This window comes from Leuciscus leuciscus (genome assembly GCF_965113295.1).
Source record: "Leuciscus leuciscus genome assembly, chromosome: 3".
NCBI lineage: Eukaryota > Metazoa > Chordata > Actinopteri > Cypriniformes > Leuciscidae > Leuciscus > Leuciscus leuciscus.
The window spans coordinates 51,478,103-51,493,971 of record NC_138727.1 but is presented as its reverse complement, the minus strand read 5'-3'; the positions used below and the strand labels follow the sequence as shown (position 1 = coordinate 51,493,971).

Sequence of the window (15,869 nt, the reverse complement as noted above, 5' to 3'; positions counted from 1 at the left end):
GTTAATTACAGCAGCTCTGTGATTCTACAGCATATGATTTTCAGTATTTTTCATGTAATCCAAAATATTTAATAAACATTGTTCTGATCAAAAGACTTTCAAATTAATTAATTTATTTAGAATCACAGACATCAATAATCAGCCTGTGAATCTCAACAATGGTGACAATAATAAAGCATGTTGCAGTGGCTGCCACCAATCACAACTCATTAATGGCTCCCATCATGCATTGCGGTATGAATAAATTATGATCTGAATTGTCTATGTAATTTACTTTTCCTAATTGAATATTCTGCTCGTCACCATTGTTGAGATGCATAGACTGAATCTTGATGTCTTTGTGTGCCTAAAAGAAAGATTTTTTTTTTCAAAACAACTTTTAAGAAGTCTTTTGTATTATATTTAAAATTCTGGATATTTATGCAGAATCACAGTTATGCTGTAACCAACAACATAAATCTAAGTCAGAAATATGAGTTCAGTGATCAAGTTCAAATGACGATTGTCATAATATAACCAACACCATCAGATCATTTTTTTTTCTTTGTTCATCTGGCAGTTATAACTCAGATACAACAGCCAAACAATATCTAAAGTTAATAATATAAGGGTCAAGAGCCCAACTAAAGCAAACAATAATCACCATAACGGTGGCTTACAATTTGTGATTTTCTCCTTCAGTGATTCTGCTTGTTAACATCAGGTGTCTTCAATAATGATCAATCATCACTCAATCACTTAATTATCTCATTAACTTTAACACTCTTGAGTGTTAATTTAACACTCATATTTTAACACTTTACACTCTACAAGTGTGGTCTCATATATACTCACAGGAGTGTTAATTTAACACTGGAGTTTTTGCTGTGCAGGAACAGACACGGCAGGTGAGTGGATGATCGTAGATCAACTGCAACAAATGGTCTGTACGATCAAATTAGGCTTATGATACTTTCGGGTACTTATGAAACTCTCCAGCCTGTAATTCCACAAACACACAGCTTGAACATATATGTAAACGAAATCAGACAAGGAACTGAACAAAACAGGGAGTATGCATACATGTATTTGTATGCATTAATCACTCCCTGTTTTTGTTCAGTTCCTTGTCTGATTTCGTTTACGTTCAAGCTGTGTGTTTGTGAATTTATCATTAAAGTCTACTCTCTTTTTCAATCTCCTTCGTCAGATGTGTTCCTTGCAACAACCCAGCGTGACAGTGGTCACCACAAACCATGAACTTCAATGTACGTGAACCTGTGTTTAATGTTGCATTTTCTTTTTTTTTGTGATTTTTTTTAAGGACATGTCTACCCAATGACGAATTAATTTGAGCCAAAATTCTGGCTTTCAACAACAAAAGATCCATAATTACATAGTTACTGTAGCTGCATTTATCACCGTTGCCACCTGTGATCCACCGCTGGATCCATTATAGACTCCCTGATATCATATATAATCTCAGTTTCATCATCAATAATAACAGTTTCTCCACTCACCTACAACAGCAAGAGTAAATCTGACACTGTCACTTGTGTCTGTCGGCTTCACCAATGTAGAGATGAGTTTCTCACTGTTTTTTAACACACGGTTTCCATAGGAGGCTAGTTCAGCTGAGCTGACTGATGATAATGACGAAGATGATGACTCTAAAATCTAATGAAAATCAAAATATTGGTCACAGTCTAATTTATTGATCAGATAAATAGAGTTACTGTACATATATATGTCAAGGGAGCCAATGAGACAAAATTGTGATGTCAGTCATCTATTATCTACAGTGTATAACTGACACAGATTTGATTATTGTACCATTTTTCTCTTTAAAACTTACATCCAAGGGGAGAACTTGAGCTGTAATGTTCTCTATGTTGTCAAGAAAACATCCTGCAGAGGTCTGACTCTGAAATCACAAATGATCTTTATGAATAACAAGTGAAACACTCGATAAATTCAGCAAAACTGTGTAAATTCTGAAATTCTGAAAAAAATCTGCTTACTCTGCATTGATCCGGCAGCGTGATATTCTGTGGCAATTCATTATTACAACTTGAATATAGTAAAAATCAAACACCACATTCCAGTTTAGAGACATGCTCACCTGTAGTAGTTGGACTGAGGTGGTCAGGGTGTTATTATCACAGAAGCAGGAGGACAAAGCGCTACTATAGCATGTACAGGTCTCCTTATTACCAAAACAGTTACAGTTATTATTCACACACTGGTATTGGTTTTGGTTTTGATATCTCCAATAGTAGAAATCATGCATTGTTGTGTTGCAGTACATGCGGTACTGAGCACCAGTGCATATATATGTATCATTAGAAAGCACACATTGAGAGACTCTCAATGGACTAACTGATGTAGGGACAGTGAAGTTATTGTTGTAAGTCTCACAAAAACAGGAGGAGAAAGTGCTACAGGTGTCCTTATTTCCAATGCAGTTACAGTTATTATCCACACATTGGTATTGGTTTTGGTTTTGATACTGATATATCCTGTAGTAAAAGTCATGCATTGTTGTGTTGCAGTACATGTGATACTGAGCACCAGTGCAGATGTACGTGTCATTATCAAGATCGTGGTGGATATTAAACCTGAGGACCAGAAAGATGTGATCAAAGTCAGAATACACAAATGGCATTGAAACACACAAGTGTACACCGTTGGCCTGTATTAATCAATACCAAGACATTTTCTTTTCTTTTCTTTTTTCAACAGTTAGCAAAACTGCAGGCTGTAGACTTTTATACATTGTATTCATCCCTTAAAATGCATACAACATTTTCAAAATTTCTAGTGTTTTTACATTTTACAAATGTTAATTTATTCTTTGGCAAAATATGAGATTCACAACACCATTCTAAAGCCAAATTCATTCCCGAAAAATTCTCCCACCAGCCCAAAACACTGTAAGGCATGTACTTTATGCATATTTGGAAGTGAGATTAACTGGTGTGTTAAGTTTGGTACATAGACAACTGTGTAGAGTTTTGATCATGACTTAACAGGGAAATTAATGTAATCAATTGTACAAAAAGTAATACAGTTCACAGGATCAACAGACAGAGTTTGAAGCAAACACTACTGGATTACACTCACACAGGATGAAAGTGATGAAAGGCCGCACACCTGGCATGAAAAAAGAGGACATATTACAATGTTTAATGTTTTTCCCCAGTTCAACTTATGACTTTGTTCACACAAATATATATAAATATGAAGAGTTCAGATGCAAAAGCCTCTAAGTGCCATCTGAAATTTTCTTCTAAAATTATAATTTTTATCAAGCTCGTATATTTAAGTTCAGTAATTTCACTTAAAAGCCAATGAAAATGACCTATTAATTGTCATTTACGTGAAATTACTGAACTTAAATATATGAGCTTGATAAAAATGATCATTCAAGAAGAAAATTTCAGATGGCACTTAGAGGCTTTTGCATCTGAACTCTTCATATACTTTTTTATTTTTTATTTTTTTAAATCAGATATTGAGGGCTGACTGTTAGATACTGTTATGTTTCAAACGATCACCATCTGTTCAGACAGTTTTGTAAACATCTGCTGTTATAGTAATGGCTTAAACATCAGCACAATGCCATGAGAGTTGTTTTCTTCTAAAACAAAGTGTATTTTTTGCTGATTAAGGAATGAATTCAATTCAAACATTTTCTGCCTGCCTGAACTGTCAAACATGCTAAAATCAAACACATTATTTTTCAAAACCTAACAGAGTTCGAACATTCACACCATGTATTCATACACAGCAAAATCCCCAGTGTTAAATTAACACTCCTCAGTGTTTATATGTGTCCACACTACAGGGTGTTAAAAATTAACACTGAAGCAGTGTTGAAGCTAATGAGATAATTAAGTTAACACTGAAGCAGTGTTGAAGTTAATGAGATAATTAAGTTAACACTGAAGCAGTGTTGAAGTTAATGAGATAATTAAGTGATTAATTAAGTGATTGGCCATTAGTGGTGACACCTGATGTTAATAAGCAGAATCATTGACGGAAAGAGAAAAAACAATAACAGAAAAAAGAGAAACACAAGAACTACTGACTTCGAGTCATTACACATTGTTGCACTTATTATTACCAGTTTGACTTTATTTCTGTCATACATCGACAAAAGTTCTTGAGAGTCAACAGAAGTTTAGATGGTAATATTTTATGGAATTTTTCTTTTCAAGTTACCATTTTGGTGGTCAGTGTTTGCTTTAGTTAGGCTCTTGACTCTTTTCATTTTATAATATTAGTTTTTCTCTGGCTGCTCCAACTCTGTGTTTATAAAGCACATTTGTTACTGCAAGAGAAAACATGACCTGCTCACAATATGTTTTGATGATAAAAACATTATCATGTAATGTCCTGATTCACTGATGTGAGAGTCTAAATTTTTGACTATATGCTTGATGTCTTGTTTTAGTATTGGTGATTGTAGCTCTGAGATTCTATAGTTTGAGATCCAACAGCAATATCAAAAATTTTGAAAATACTTTGAGCAAAGAAGTTATTGTGTTTAAACACACAGACATCAAGAATCAGCATATGAATCTCAACAATGGTGACAATAAACAAACTAGTGACGAACAGATCAACTCTGAACATCACAAAACAAGCTACTAAAGTCAGAACAAAACAATAGCAAAATAAAAGCCAACAGAAAAAACAATGAAAATTACAGGACAATTCAGCTGCATAATTTATTCATGCTGCAATGCATGATGTGAGCCATTGATGCGTTCTGATTGGTGGCTCCCATCATGCACTGCAACATTAAGCATTTGTTTGATTGTCACCATTGTTGAGATTCATATGTAGATTCTTGATGTCTGTGTGTGATTTTTAATCCTTCAGATCTTTAAAACATTGCTGGAAGTAACTACTGTAGTGAAAAATTAATAAAACAATTAGATAATCAGGTTATAATGCTGGGTGACATCATTGAATCAGGTCACTAGTAATTTCATCATTGAAACATAACCAGGGCTGCATTTCCAAAAGCATCTTAAACTTAACTTGATCACATACTAAATGCAACAATTGGTCTGTACGATCAAATTAGGCTTGCGATGTTTTCAGGAAACACAGCCCAAATCATAGTTTCTCTTGCCACAACACATATGCTCTATAAGCACAGAGTTGGAGCAGCCAGAGAAATACTAATGTTAAAAAGTAAAGGGTCAAGAGCCCAACTAAAGCAACCACTGGTCACTATAATGGTGACATGAAACGAAACATTCCATAAAACATTACCATCTAAACTTCTGTTAAATCTAAATAAGACCGTGTGTAGATGTATGACAGAAATAAAGTCAAACTGGTAAAATAATAAGTGCAATAATGGCTCGAAGTCAGTAGTTCTTGTGTTTCTCTTTTTTCTGTTCTTGTTTCTCTTTCCTTCAGTGATTCTGCTTGTTATCATCAGGTGTCACCACTAATGGCCAATCATCACTTAATTAATCACTTAATTATCTCATTAACTTCAACACTGCTTCAGTGTTAACTTAATTATCTCATTAACTTCAACACTGCTTCAGTGTTAATTTTTAACACCCTGTAGTGTGGACACATATAAACACTGAGGAGTGTTAATTTAACACTGGGGATTTTGCTGTGTATAAACTGTCTGTCACAGTTCTGATTTAAATAAGCAAATACTTAAGAGCCCATGATTGGATCATTTCTGCAGTGCTTGACTTTCAGTTGGTAACAATTTTAACACGGAAGCAATATGTAGTTTCTCATTTCTTAAACAACCGGATCCCTTATAATGAAATATATTTCCATATATTTATGATCAAAATTGTGCAGCTTTACTCTATTAGACCTTAGTCAGGTTAGACGCCATATTGAATTCAACACAGATGAAAACAAGGCTGAGGGATAGACAAACAGTCTTTACAATGGCACTCACTGTATCCTAGAATAGATCATGTAATTTTCACAACACTCTACTGAAAGTTTTTTTTTTTTTTTTTTTTTAAAGGGACTCTGTGTAGGAATTTCTCCCATCTAGTGGTGAAATTGTATTTTGCATTCAAATGAATAATGCTCTCCAGCGCCTCACTTTTTCAAATGCGCGTTGCATCTACGGTAGCTGTTATGTACCAAAAAGCTATGACAGGATGTCTTATAATAGCACTTCGAGTTTTTCTTGGTGAACAGGTTTGTTATTTAAAACAAACTGAAACTTGAAACAACGAAAAAAAGATTGTTAGTTATCAATTACTGACTGTGAAAAACATTAACTATGGTAATTAGTAGTAATGCCTTCTTTACTCGTTATATTTTTTGAAGTACGTGCATTGTTAGATATCATCATCATCAGAGCCTTCTCTATCGTTACTTTACTCAATAGCTGCTATTCATCAAAGAGTCTGTTTTACTTTTAACTATAAATGTTCTACTGTCTATATAACATAGCTGCCAACTTTTGAGTTTTGCTTGGAGTGAGATTTATGGAGAAGCGGGGGGTGGGGGGGTATCTACACAAGATAGGCATTAATTTTTCTCAAGAAAAAAACAACTCACCTAATGCTGTAAACATACAGAAAGATATATAATGCGTTTTTTTTAATTATAATAACTTTATTTAATGATATAAATAAAAATATAATAAATATGTAATATAGTACACATATTTAGCAAAATACTCTTTATAGATCTTTTTTTCTAGCCAACTAACTGCTAGCCTTTATTATGGTCATTAAATGGCTTTCCTGAGGTAAATGTTGTGACATACATAATTGTTCTCCAGCTGTTTACCATTTGTTTGATTGATTGGTTGATATAATGTATGAGGAATATACATTTCGGTAAGTTGTACTGTATCTTTCAACATTGTTCATTTGTGTTTATTTACTAGAGATGATCGGTTCACGTGCCGCTAGGGATCCGTCGTGACTCGCGTCACATTTACAAGCACCAAAAAAAACAATATTGTTTGAATTTTGTAATAAAAGTGACAGAATCTGAGAGCTGATATTTTTTTATATCATAAGTAAGTTAACCTGCTCTGTCTATTCTGTCAGTCTCCGTGTCCTCTTTGCTTCGCGATAAAGTACACAACCAAGCAATGAAAAAAAAAGCTTGTAATTAAGGCCGTAACATTGACTTACCTGTCGAGAAGAAAGCAGGAAACTTCAGCGTCTCTTTTGAAAGCTTTCTCCTGCGTTAGCTATCCCGACATTAACCCTTGTTTTTGTAATCTCCGGTCACGTTTCCTTTTACGGTCTATTTTGAACTTTTTCGACGACGAGGACTCCTTATCCTGTGACTCAGCATGTATGAATGAACGGTGTATAAATAACCGTGCAGTGCAGCCTTTTAAACTTGCCGGTGCAGTGACAAGCACCTCTCACTGCTCTGCGCCTCCGCTTCTGCTGACTTCAGTCACGTGACGCTGGTTCTGAAAGAAAACGCGTTGTGGAAACGCCTTGGCCTAGTACTTTTTGTCCCTCTCTGCTATTATAGTTTTTCAAGATGGCGGAACTACATAGAAGCCTCCGTGGACTTACCCGTCCCATGTATATAAAGATAATAAATTCTTCGTTTACGAGGATTAGTCTGATCATTGGCATAGGTATTTGTACACCATTGAGGGCATATTTATGAATAAAAATATTGATTTTAGATAATAAAATACCTAAAAAGCTACACATAGTCCCTTTAAAGACATTTAGTCAGCTGAACTATCGGTATGTTGTTAAACATCAGTAAAAGATAATGCACTGTATTCTATCTATCACAGCCTTGTTTTCATTCCTGTCAAAAATGACAAAAATCTGCACAGACTCACAAGCAGCGGAAAGCACGTACTGACACGTGAAAAAAATAAAATAATTCACTGACACACTCATGAAAATAAAGTTGTATTTTTTTAACTGTAAAAGGCTGCTTCTGTGTAGACTAGTCCGATTTTAATTACAGAAACATGCCGTTGTCAGTTTTCTCCACTCTTCCCTTCATTCACGCCATGTTGTAATTATCTGAAGTGTTAAAAGCCTGCACAGAACGATTAGTTTGATCAAGAGAGCAGACGGCTCCTTATTGTATTTTCTGTAATGTACACAGCAAAATGCCCAGTGTAAAATGAACACCCCTCAGTGTACAGTGTCCACACTACAGAGTGTTAAAAAGTGAATTAGATTAAGTGATTTTGCTGTGTATTTTCATGTCTCCATTATTGTCTCCATTTTATGTTTTTTTTAGCAAAAATATTTTATGTTTTATTAATTAGTTTTTATTAATAATTAGTTTATGTGTATGAGTCTCTCCGGGCTCGACCATAGGCCGGAGATGGGCCTGCCCTTGTAAAGGGCCCCACAACCTAGGTTGGAGGCATCTGTCGAGACAACTTTCCTCTTTAAAAATCACACGCCGGTTTGGTAGCAGCTGGCTGTTTTCCAAGGAGCCAGGGCTCTGATACCGCCGTGGTTCACTTTGATGCTTAAGTGGCCAGATCGCCATGTGTGAGCCGGTACACAGGGCTTTAATCAGCGCTGAAGAGGACGCATGTACAGTAGACCCAGCTGGAGTACTGATGATGCTGAGGCCATGAGACCTAACATCCTCTGAAATCTCTTGAGAGGCGACTGCTCTGAACGATGCCACTAGGCGTTGAATGGTGAGCACGCGCTCTGACGTAAGCCGTGCTCTCATTTGTATAGAGTTCATGACTGTTCCCAGGAAGGAAATACTCTGGCTGGGAGACTGTGTGCTTTTGGAAGCATTGATCCTGAAACTTAGGCATCGTAGATGGCTGAGGAGCCAGGATCTGTGAGTTATTAACTGCGCCTCCGATTAGGCTATAACCAGCCAATCGTCGAGGTAGTTCAACATTTGCACTCCCAGTTGTCTCAAGGGGGTGAGAGCTGCATATCCATGCACTTCATAAATGTACAGGGTGCTAGAGATAAGCCATCGGTAGGACTGTGTACTGATAAGCCTGCCCCTCGAATGGCCTGTGATTGGGCGTTATCTGAATGTGAAAATAAGCATCTTTCAGATCCACTGAGAAAAAACAATTCCCTGGGCGAATCTGCCCGAGGATTTGTTTGGTTGTCAGCATCCTAAACGGGCACATCATAAGCGCTTTGTTCAGGTGTCTGAGATCTAGGATGGGCATGAGGCCGCCATCCTTCTTTGGAACGAGGAAGTAGCGACTGTAAAAGCCTGACTCGCTTTGTGATAAAGGGACTGGCTCTACAGCCCCTTTTGCTAACAGTTTCGAAACTTCGGTGCGAAGGACGTGAGCACTTTTTAGTAAAGACTGTTACAAAGACCAAACTCACCTAAAAGCCAAGAGTCAAACTGACCAACTAAAGCAAACACTGAACATTTTCAATAAAACATTGCCATCTAAACCTCTGTTAATTCTCACAAATAACTTCTGCTGAGATCTTGAGAGATGTATTGTCTTCTTTTATTTCCAGTTTATTTCAGGCTGTTATAGTTGTTGTGTTTCTTTTTCTGAGAGTGGAAACATGATGTTGAACCAACATCTCATTGTAACATTGATTCAATGCTATTACCGTTACCGTACCATTTTTGGATGACATTTAAACAAGTTAAACTCTGCAGAGCTGTGGCCGTCCAGGACCGAGTTTGCCCATCCCTGGGTTAGAGTAACACTGAAGCAGTGTTGCAGTAACTGAGATAATGAAGTAATTGACCATTAGTGATGAATACCTGCTGTTAACAAGCAGAATCTCTCTGTAGTGTGGATTTTGCTGTGTGAGTGTTGTCAGCATAAAGATGAAACGTTTCCTAAAAAAATCGATCTCACTGGGCAACGTTTATAATGAAAATAAAATCATTGCAAGAACTGATCCCTGGGGTACACCACATCTGTTTGTTCAAAAAAGAAAATAACCATTTTAAAATAGTGCCCTGTAGTCCAACACAACTCTCCAAGTACATTGTGGTTGACCATGTCAAAAGAGCTTAAATCTAAAAGCACCAAAACTGGAAATGTTTTCGTTTTTTTTTTTTTTTTTTTTTTTAAGATAACTACTTTATCTTACTGGTTATCACAACCAGCTATTAATTACAAAACTGCAAAACTGCAAAAACTGGTAGATTGATAGTTTCATTAAAGCATTAAATTCTCATTTAAGCATGTAAAGAGAGACTCACCTGATCTGAGTTTCTTCACCCAACTAGACTGACTACACATAAATATGTGTGTCAAAAGATTATATCGCAGTTTTCTGTTCATCTAAAGAGGAAACAAACATATTTTGTCAACCCTTCCTGCTTAAATTCAAATTTACATTCAAATGTACATGGAAAGCACACCATTTACAAAAACATTTTGCTTTAAAGCAAATTTTAAAAAGAAATCTATCCTTGGCCTTTATTATCTGTATCCTTAGACCTTTATATCATCTTAGACCTTCATATTTGTCATTATGCATATTTTTGATGTTTTGCAAAAGTGGGATTGCAAAGACGACCACAGCTTCACATTCATCTGTAATTTTAAAGCCCAGGAAGAGTGACCGAAAGCTCATCAAACTGCTCTTCATTACAAACTTTAGCATGTCTAATATTCATGACCATTGTGAATTTATAGGAATCCATTGTTTCTACATTGCAAAATAATGTTTGCAACAAATATTTTGTCCTAGTATTAATAAGTCCATTGGAGTCTGTTTATGCGAATATGAAATGCATAAATAGTTCTACAGAAACATACATTTCTTTATATAAACAAATCAATCTCTCAAATTCTGAACACATTTTAAACCAGGTTTCCCAAACACACTACAACATAAAGCTCTTGTTGTCAATTATCTGATTTTTAACATGAACCACTTGAAGGCCAATATTGAAAATCATACAGCTTTGGAATAACAAAATGGTGAGTAAATTATGATAATTTTTATTTTGGAAATGTGCCACTTTAATGTGCCATTTGATAATGTTTTGAAAACAGGAACCTTGACAAATAATCAGTTTCATCTCACTACTTTACATGTTGTATCAGTATCAAATCTTAAAAGAGTCAACCCAAGTTTACCATATGTTAAACTTAAAAAAAATATATATTTAAAAATGTGTGTAATATTATTTAACCATTTATTTTTTCAGCCAAGTTTATTCAACAGGGGTAAAAAGTAAGTATGTAAGTAAGTAAAGTTTATTTATATAGCACATTTATCTCAGCAAAGCTGACCAAAGCGCTGAACAAAGTCAAAGAATAACATAAAATAAACAAAACATACGATACAATAAAACAAAGGAACATGTACACAACAAAGCAACTCATTTTCATGATTTTTCAGCATCTATAAACATTATGGGCCCTATCTTGCACCCAGCGCAATTGACTTTGTACAGCGACGCATGTATCATTCCTATTTTGCACCTGCGCACAGCGGACTTTTCCCTCCACAGACGCACGTCGACGTCGGTAAACTAAGAAATACACTTGCGCTCCCGGGGGCGGTTCAGCGCAAAGAGGAGGCGTGTTCCGGCGCAAACGTTCCTTCTTGCTATTTTGCAGGTTTAGAAAACAATTCCGCCACTAACCGAAAAAAACCTAGTCTAAAGTCAGTGGCGCGTTGCGCATGTTATTCATATGCTATTTTAAGGCCGCATGCTTGGCCATAATCAATGTAGCGTGTGCACAAAGCGCATACACTTTGATTCTCTCATCTACACAGAAGCAGCAGTTTTCATTTTTGCAAATCATACATTATTACGATAGATAGATAGATAGATAGATAGATAGATAGATAGATAGTTTATTATAAAAGCATACATCTAGCTTACACATTTACCCAAATTATCATACGCCTGTTTAACCGAAGTTAATTTGGATGTGTTTCTCCATCCCCAACGTCACTTCTCTGTGTTTTACGGCCCTGACGAGGACGTCGGTCTCCTCGGCTGTGAACCGCTCCTGGCGTGCGCCTGGCAAATCCGCCGTTACAATAGGCTATACAAAATCCGCTATAGAACAAGTGCGCCTGCTCTTAAAGGGAATGTGAGATGACACTCTGATTGGTTTATTTCACGTTACGCCCAAACCACACCTATGAATAATGAAGCTACTTCAGACCAACCCATTTTAGATTTGCGTCGGGCGCAAGAGTCATTTATCCCACCGGTATAATAGCAACAGCGCCGAGACCCGCCCACAAGATGAAAATAATTTCAGATCGTTAAAACAGGGCCCTAGAAGTGAAAGAGGCAGATTCTGAAGAGATTCCTTAAAAGCTGCAATTTATAATATCTTGTGAATAGATTAACATGTCACATGTTTGTTATTAAAACTTTAATATTATTATCATGATGGATCTGTTTAAAAAAATTCAAATTGGTTTTTGAATAAAATCAATCCGATCGTTCTTCGTATGTACTAGCAACTCAAAAATGCTGAAAAAAATAAAATGAAACATTCATAGATTTACTGATTAAAGGGTTAGTTCACCCAAAAAATTAAAATTCGGTCAGTAATTACTCACCCTCATGTTGTTCCAACCGCGTAAGACCTTCGTTCATCTTCGGAACACAAATTAAGATATTTTTGATGAAATCTGAGTGCTGGATCACTTCTCCGTAGGCTGCTAGGTGGCCCAAACTTGCTGGCCCAGAAAAGTTATTAAAGAGATCGTTAATATAGTCCAAGTGACTACAGTGGCTCAATCTTAAGTATATCAAGCGACGAGAATACTTTTTGTGCGCAAAAACAAACAAAAATAATGACTTTATTCCACTATTCATTTCCTTCTCTCTGGGCCTCGTAGTGTTTTTGCGCAGCGCGTCTGTGTTATACGTCATCACGCATCACACACATGACCAGCGTCGGCCAATAGTGAGAATAAAGTCGTTATTTTTGTTTGTTTTTGCGCACAAAAACTATTCTCGTCGCTTGATATACTTAAGATTGAGCCACTGTAGTCACTTGGACTATATTAACGATCTCTTTAATAACTTTTCTGGGCCAGCAAGTTTGGGCCACCTAGCAGCCTACGGAGAAGTGATCAGCTCTCAGATTTCATCAAAAATATCTTAATTTGTGTTCCGAAGATGAACGAAGGTCTTACGCGGTTGGAACAACATGAGGGTGAGTAATTACTGACAGAATTTTCATTTTTGGGTGAACTAACCCTTTAATATCAATAAGTGTAATTACAAAATCATCTACTGTCTTCACACACTAAATATTTATGCACAATAATAGATGTGATTAAAAGAAAAGCAATTATAGAGTCATACAGAGTCTATACAGAGTGTAGTCATATATACAGAGTATATACTCTCAAGTATAATATATAACACACTGGTCTAAAAAATAAAGAAAGACCAATACAATAATAAAAAGAAGAAACTAATAGTAAGAGATAATAGATCAAAATTAATTTATAAAATGACAGCTATAAAATAAGACCAGTATAACATTAGACTAATATTTACAGACAGAATTTGAGACTGCCGTTAATCTGAAAGCGTTGATTCTGTTGCCACAAGAGAACGCAGTATCTGCGCCACTGATCGCAGCAGATATATATATAATTTTTTTTTTTAAATTTTATTATTATTTTTTAACTATGATAGGATTCCCTGGAGTCATAGGAGCAATAGACTGCACACATGTTGCAATCCACAGCTCTAGGAGAACATGAGGCACATTATGTGAACAGAAAGTCCTTTCACAGTTCAGGTAGGGCTACTATACATGTGAGATGATTTTTATTTGCGTTGAGATCAATCTTTAAATTAATAGTGTAGCGTCTGGACCAATCAGACACACACATTATTCATTTTATTTAATGAATAATCCAGCAAACTCACTCTCCCAACAACAGGGCCGTAGCTAGAGGATTCGGGGCCCCCTGAAAAAATATTGATGTGGGCCCCCTCCACCAATATCATATACTGTAAATAGATGAGCATGGAGGCCCAAATATAACAGAAGATGGTTGATGTTGTTGTAAAACCTTTATTTTAAAAGTTAAATGTTTATATAAAATTACAACTAATAAAAACTAACAAAAAGCAAGAAATTGTTGAATAATAATAAAACCAATTTAAAAAAAGTAATAGCAAAATAATGCCCCCCCCCCCCCCCCCCCCCCATCAGTCTGTTATAATTCATAAATCAAAAAGTAAACATTTAGAAATCGACAAGAATGCAGTCAAATAAAAAAAATTAAATCATTTATTGTCTTATTTTTTAATAAAGATCATATGGAACTGGTAATATTATTAAATAAATCTAATAAATGTATTCATCCAAGTGCAGTGTGTTGTATCCGTGTTTTCTTGATGTAATAAATACTTCATCAGCCGGCAGGTCCGGTGCATAATGCAATGCGTCGTGACTCATGTACATTTTTTTAACTCTATGTACAATAGTGTAAAAAGAGAACTTTTGACCACGTAACCATTCGGTCGATTGTGGTGCGCAGCGATAATGAAAAGTGACAGGACCCGGCAGGCTTTAGTCGGCGGTAGTTCCCAGCGAAATAACAATGCAACCTGTCTTTAAGAACATCTTGATCGACTGGGATACAACAACTCTCCTGGCCTCCCTCTCATTCTGTTCATGTCGTTTCTGGTACCCTGATTTATGTTTTCTTTTCCCAAAAAATTTCAGTCAGTCAGTCTCCTGCTCTTCCACCAACTTCATCCGCCTCAACTCTGATTGGTTCTGTTCACGAGCTGGGGTGGGACTTACAATTTTATTGGGTCCATCTGATGTTTGTCACTGACTAAATAATTAATAAATACTTTAGATCGGACTAAACCATTTTTAGGGAGGTAAGAGAAGCAGATATTTGGAAAAAATATTTAACCAAATTGTATGTTTTTGTGGTTTTCATTTAAATCTCAGGCATGCAACTAATATAAATATTATAATTATTCATACAACCGGGGCCTATATAGTATAACTGCTGGATTTTGTGGGGCCCCCTGGGCAGCGGGGGCCCCTATAATTGTCACCACCTTTCACCCCACTAGCGACGGCCTTGCCCAACAAAGATCTATGAAACTTCCCCCAAAACTAACATCACAAGTGAAGCTAACACACTGGCGAAACTCGAAGTTTCATGACCCCAAAAGGAATTTCCAGAGAGTTGTTACTCAATTCTTGCTGAGAAGGAGAAATAAACCCTGTTAATCCTATATATTCTATATATAACCACTTGAGAAATGTATAAACGTGTATCTAATTTTTCCATCTTATGATTTTCCTTTTATGTGGTTTGGCCAATGTATTCTTGTAAACGGTTGAGTTAATGTTTCAGACTTTGCACACTATGGTTAACCAATATCATATGTGTGGCATGTCTGGTCTTTATATACTCCAATCTTTGTCCCCGATTTGTTAATTTACATTACATTTTGCTAACTTTGTGACGCATTAGTATTAAAAGAATCTTATAGATTCTTTTCTTAAACACCCAATGAAATTACATATTCAAATGCCCTGCTAGAACACAATGGGTCATAAAAATGTCCCTCCAAAGGGAAACCTTCTGATTGGCTCACACACCTCCAGAGGGTGTGACATCTTCGCGCTTTAAAAATCACTGATCACAAGATCAGCTCTTTTTACTCTCTTAGTCCTTTTGTGAACAGTGTTGTGCAAGTTACTTCCAAACTGTAATATGTAACCCGCACAAGGTTACTGGAGTGCAACTCTCTACTCTGCCTGAGGGTGGCGCGTACACCCCAGGGAATTTTTTCTATTAAATCAAACACGCCTTTCCTCCAGTGAAGACGCTGCTAGAAAGCAACAAGGACTGGTATGAAAAATATCCTCTGAAGGATAGAAATTCAAAGAAAAATCTCGTACCAAATATTGAAATATTGTGTGTCCATTAGGTTGAAAGCTGTGTGAG

The 15,869-nt window shown here is 36.2% G+C and overlaps 2 protein-coding genes and 1 long non-coding RNA gene across 4 annotated transcripts in view; 2 read left to right on the top strand and 1 right to left on the bottom strand.

The window, feature by feature from the left end:
* LOC309493674 (adhesion G protein-coupled receptor E3-like) overlaps window positions 1-10,180 on the bottom strand; it is a 100,600-nt gene extending 90,420 nt beyond the window's left edge. Inside the window, exons 1-6 of one of the 2 annotated variants that reach the window (XM_082162864.1) lie at window positions 10,150-10,180; window positions 9,703-9,861; window positions 3,103-3,132; window positions 2,102-2,597; window positions 2,001-2,027; window positions 1,835-1,903 (exon numbers count right to left, since the gene is read on the bottom strand). In XM_082162864.1, the coding sequence (XP_082018990.1) occupies window positions 1,835-1,903; window positions 2,001-2,027; window positions 2,102-2,597; window positions 3,103-3,132; window positions 9,703-9,764 (684 nt within the window). In that variant the 5' untranslated portion in view covers window positions 9,765-9,861; window positions 10,150-10,180. Of the gene's footprint in view, window positions 1-1,499; window positions 1,657-1,834; window positions 1,904-2,000; window positions 2,598-3,102; window positions 3,133-9,702; window positions 9,862-10,149 lie in introns of those variants that run through there. The other variant, XR_014204029.1, reaches the window with a different exon arrangement.
* LOC309494003 overlaps window positions 1-13,136 on the top strand; it is a 195,783-nt gene extending 182,647 nt beyond the window's left edge. The window contains exons 2-3 of the long non-coding RNA XR_014204181.1: window positions 12,511-12,846; window positions 12,999-13,136. This is a non-coding gene — a long non-coding RNA (uncharacterized lncRNA). The remainder of the gene's footprint in view (window positions 1-12,510; window positions 12,847-12,998) is intronic.
* Window positions 1-15,869, top strand: part of LOC309493794 (uncharacterized protein) — a 67,234-nt gene that overhangs the window by 33,653 nt on the left and 17,712 nt on the right. The window lies entirely within an intron of this gene.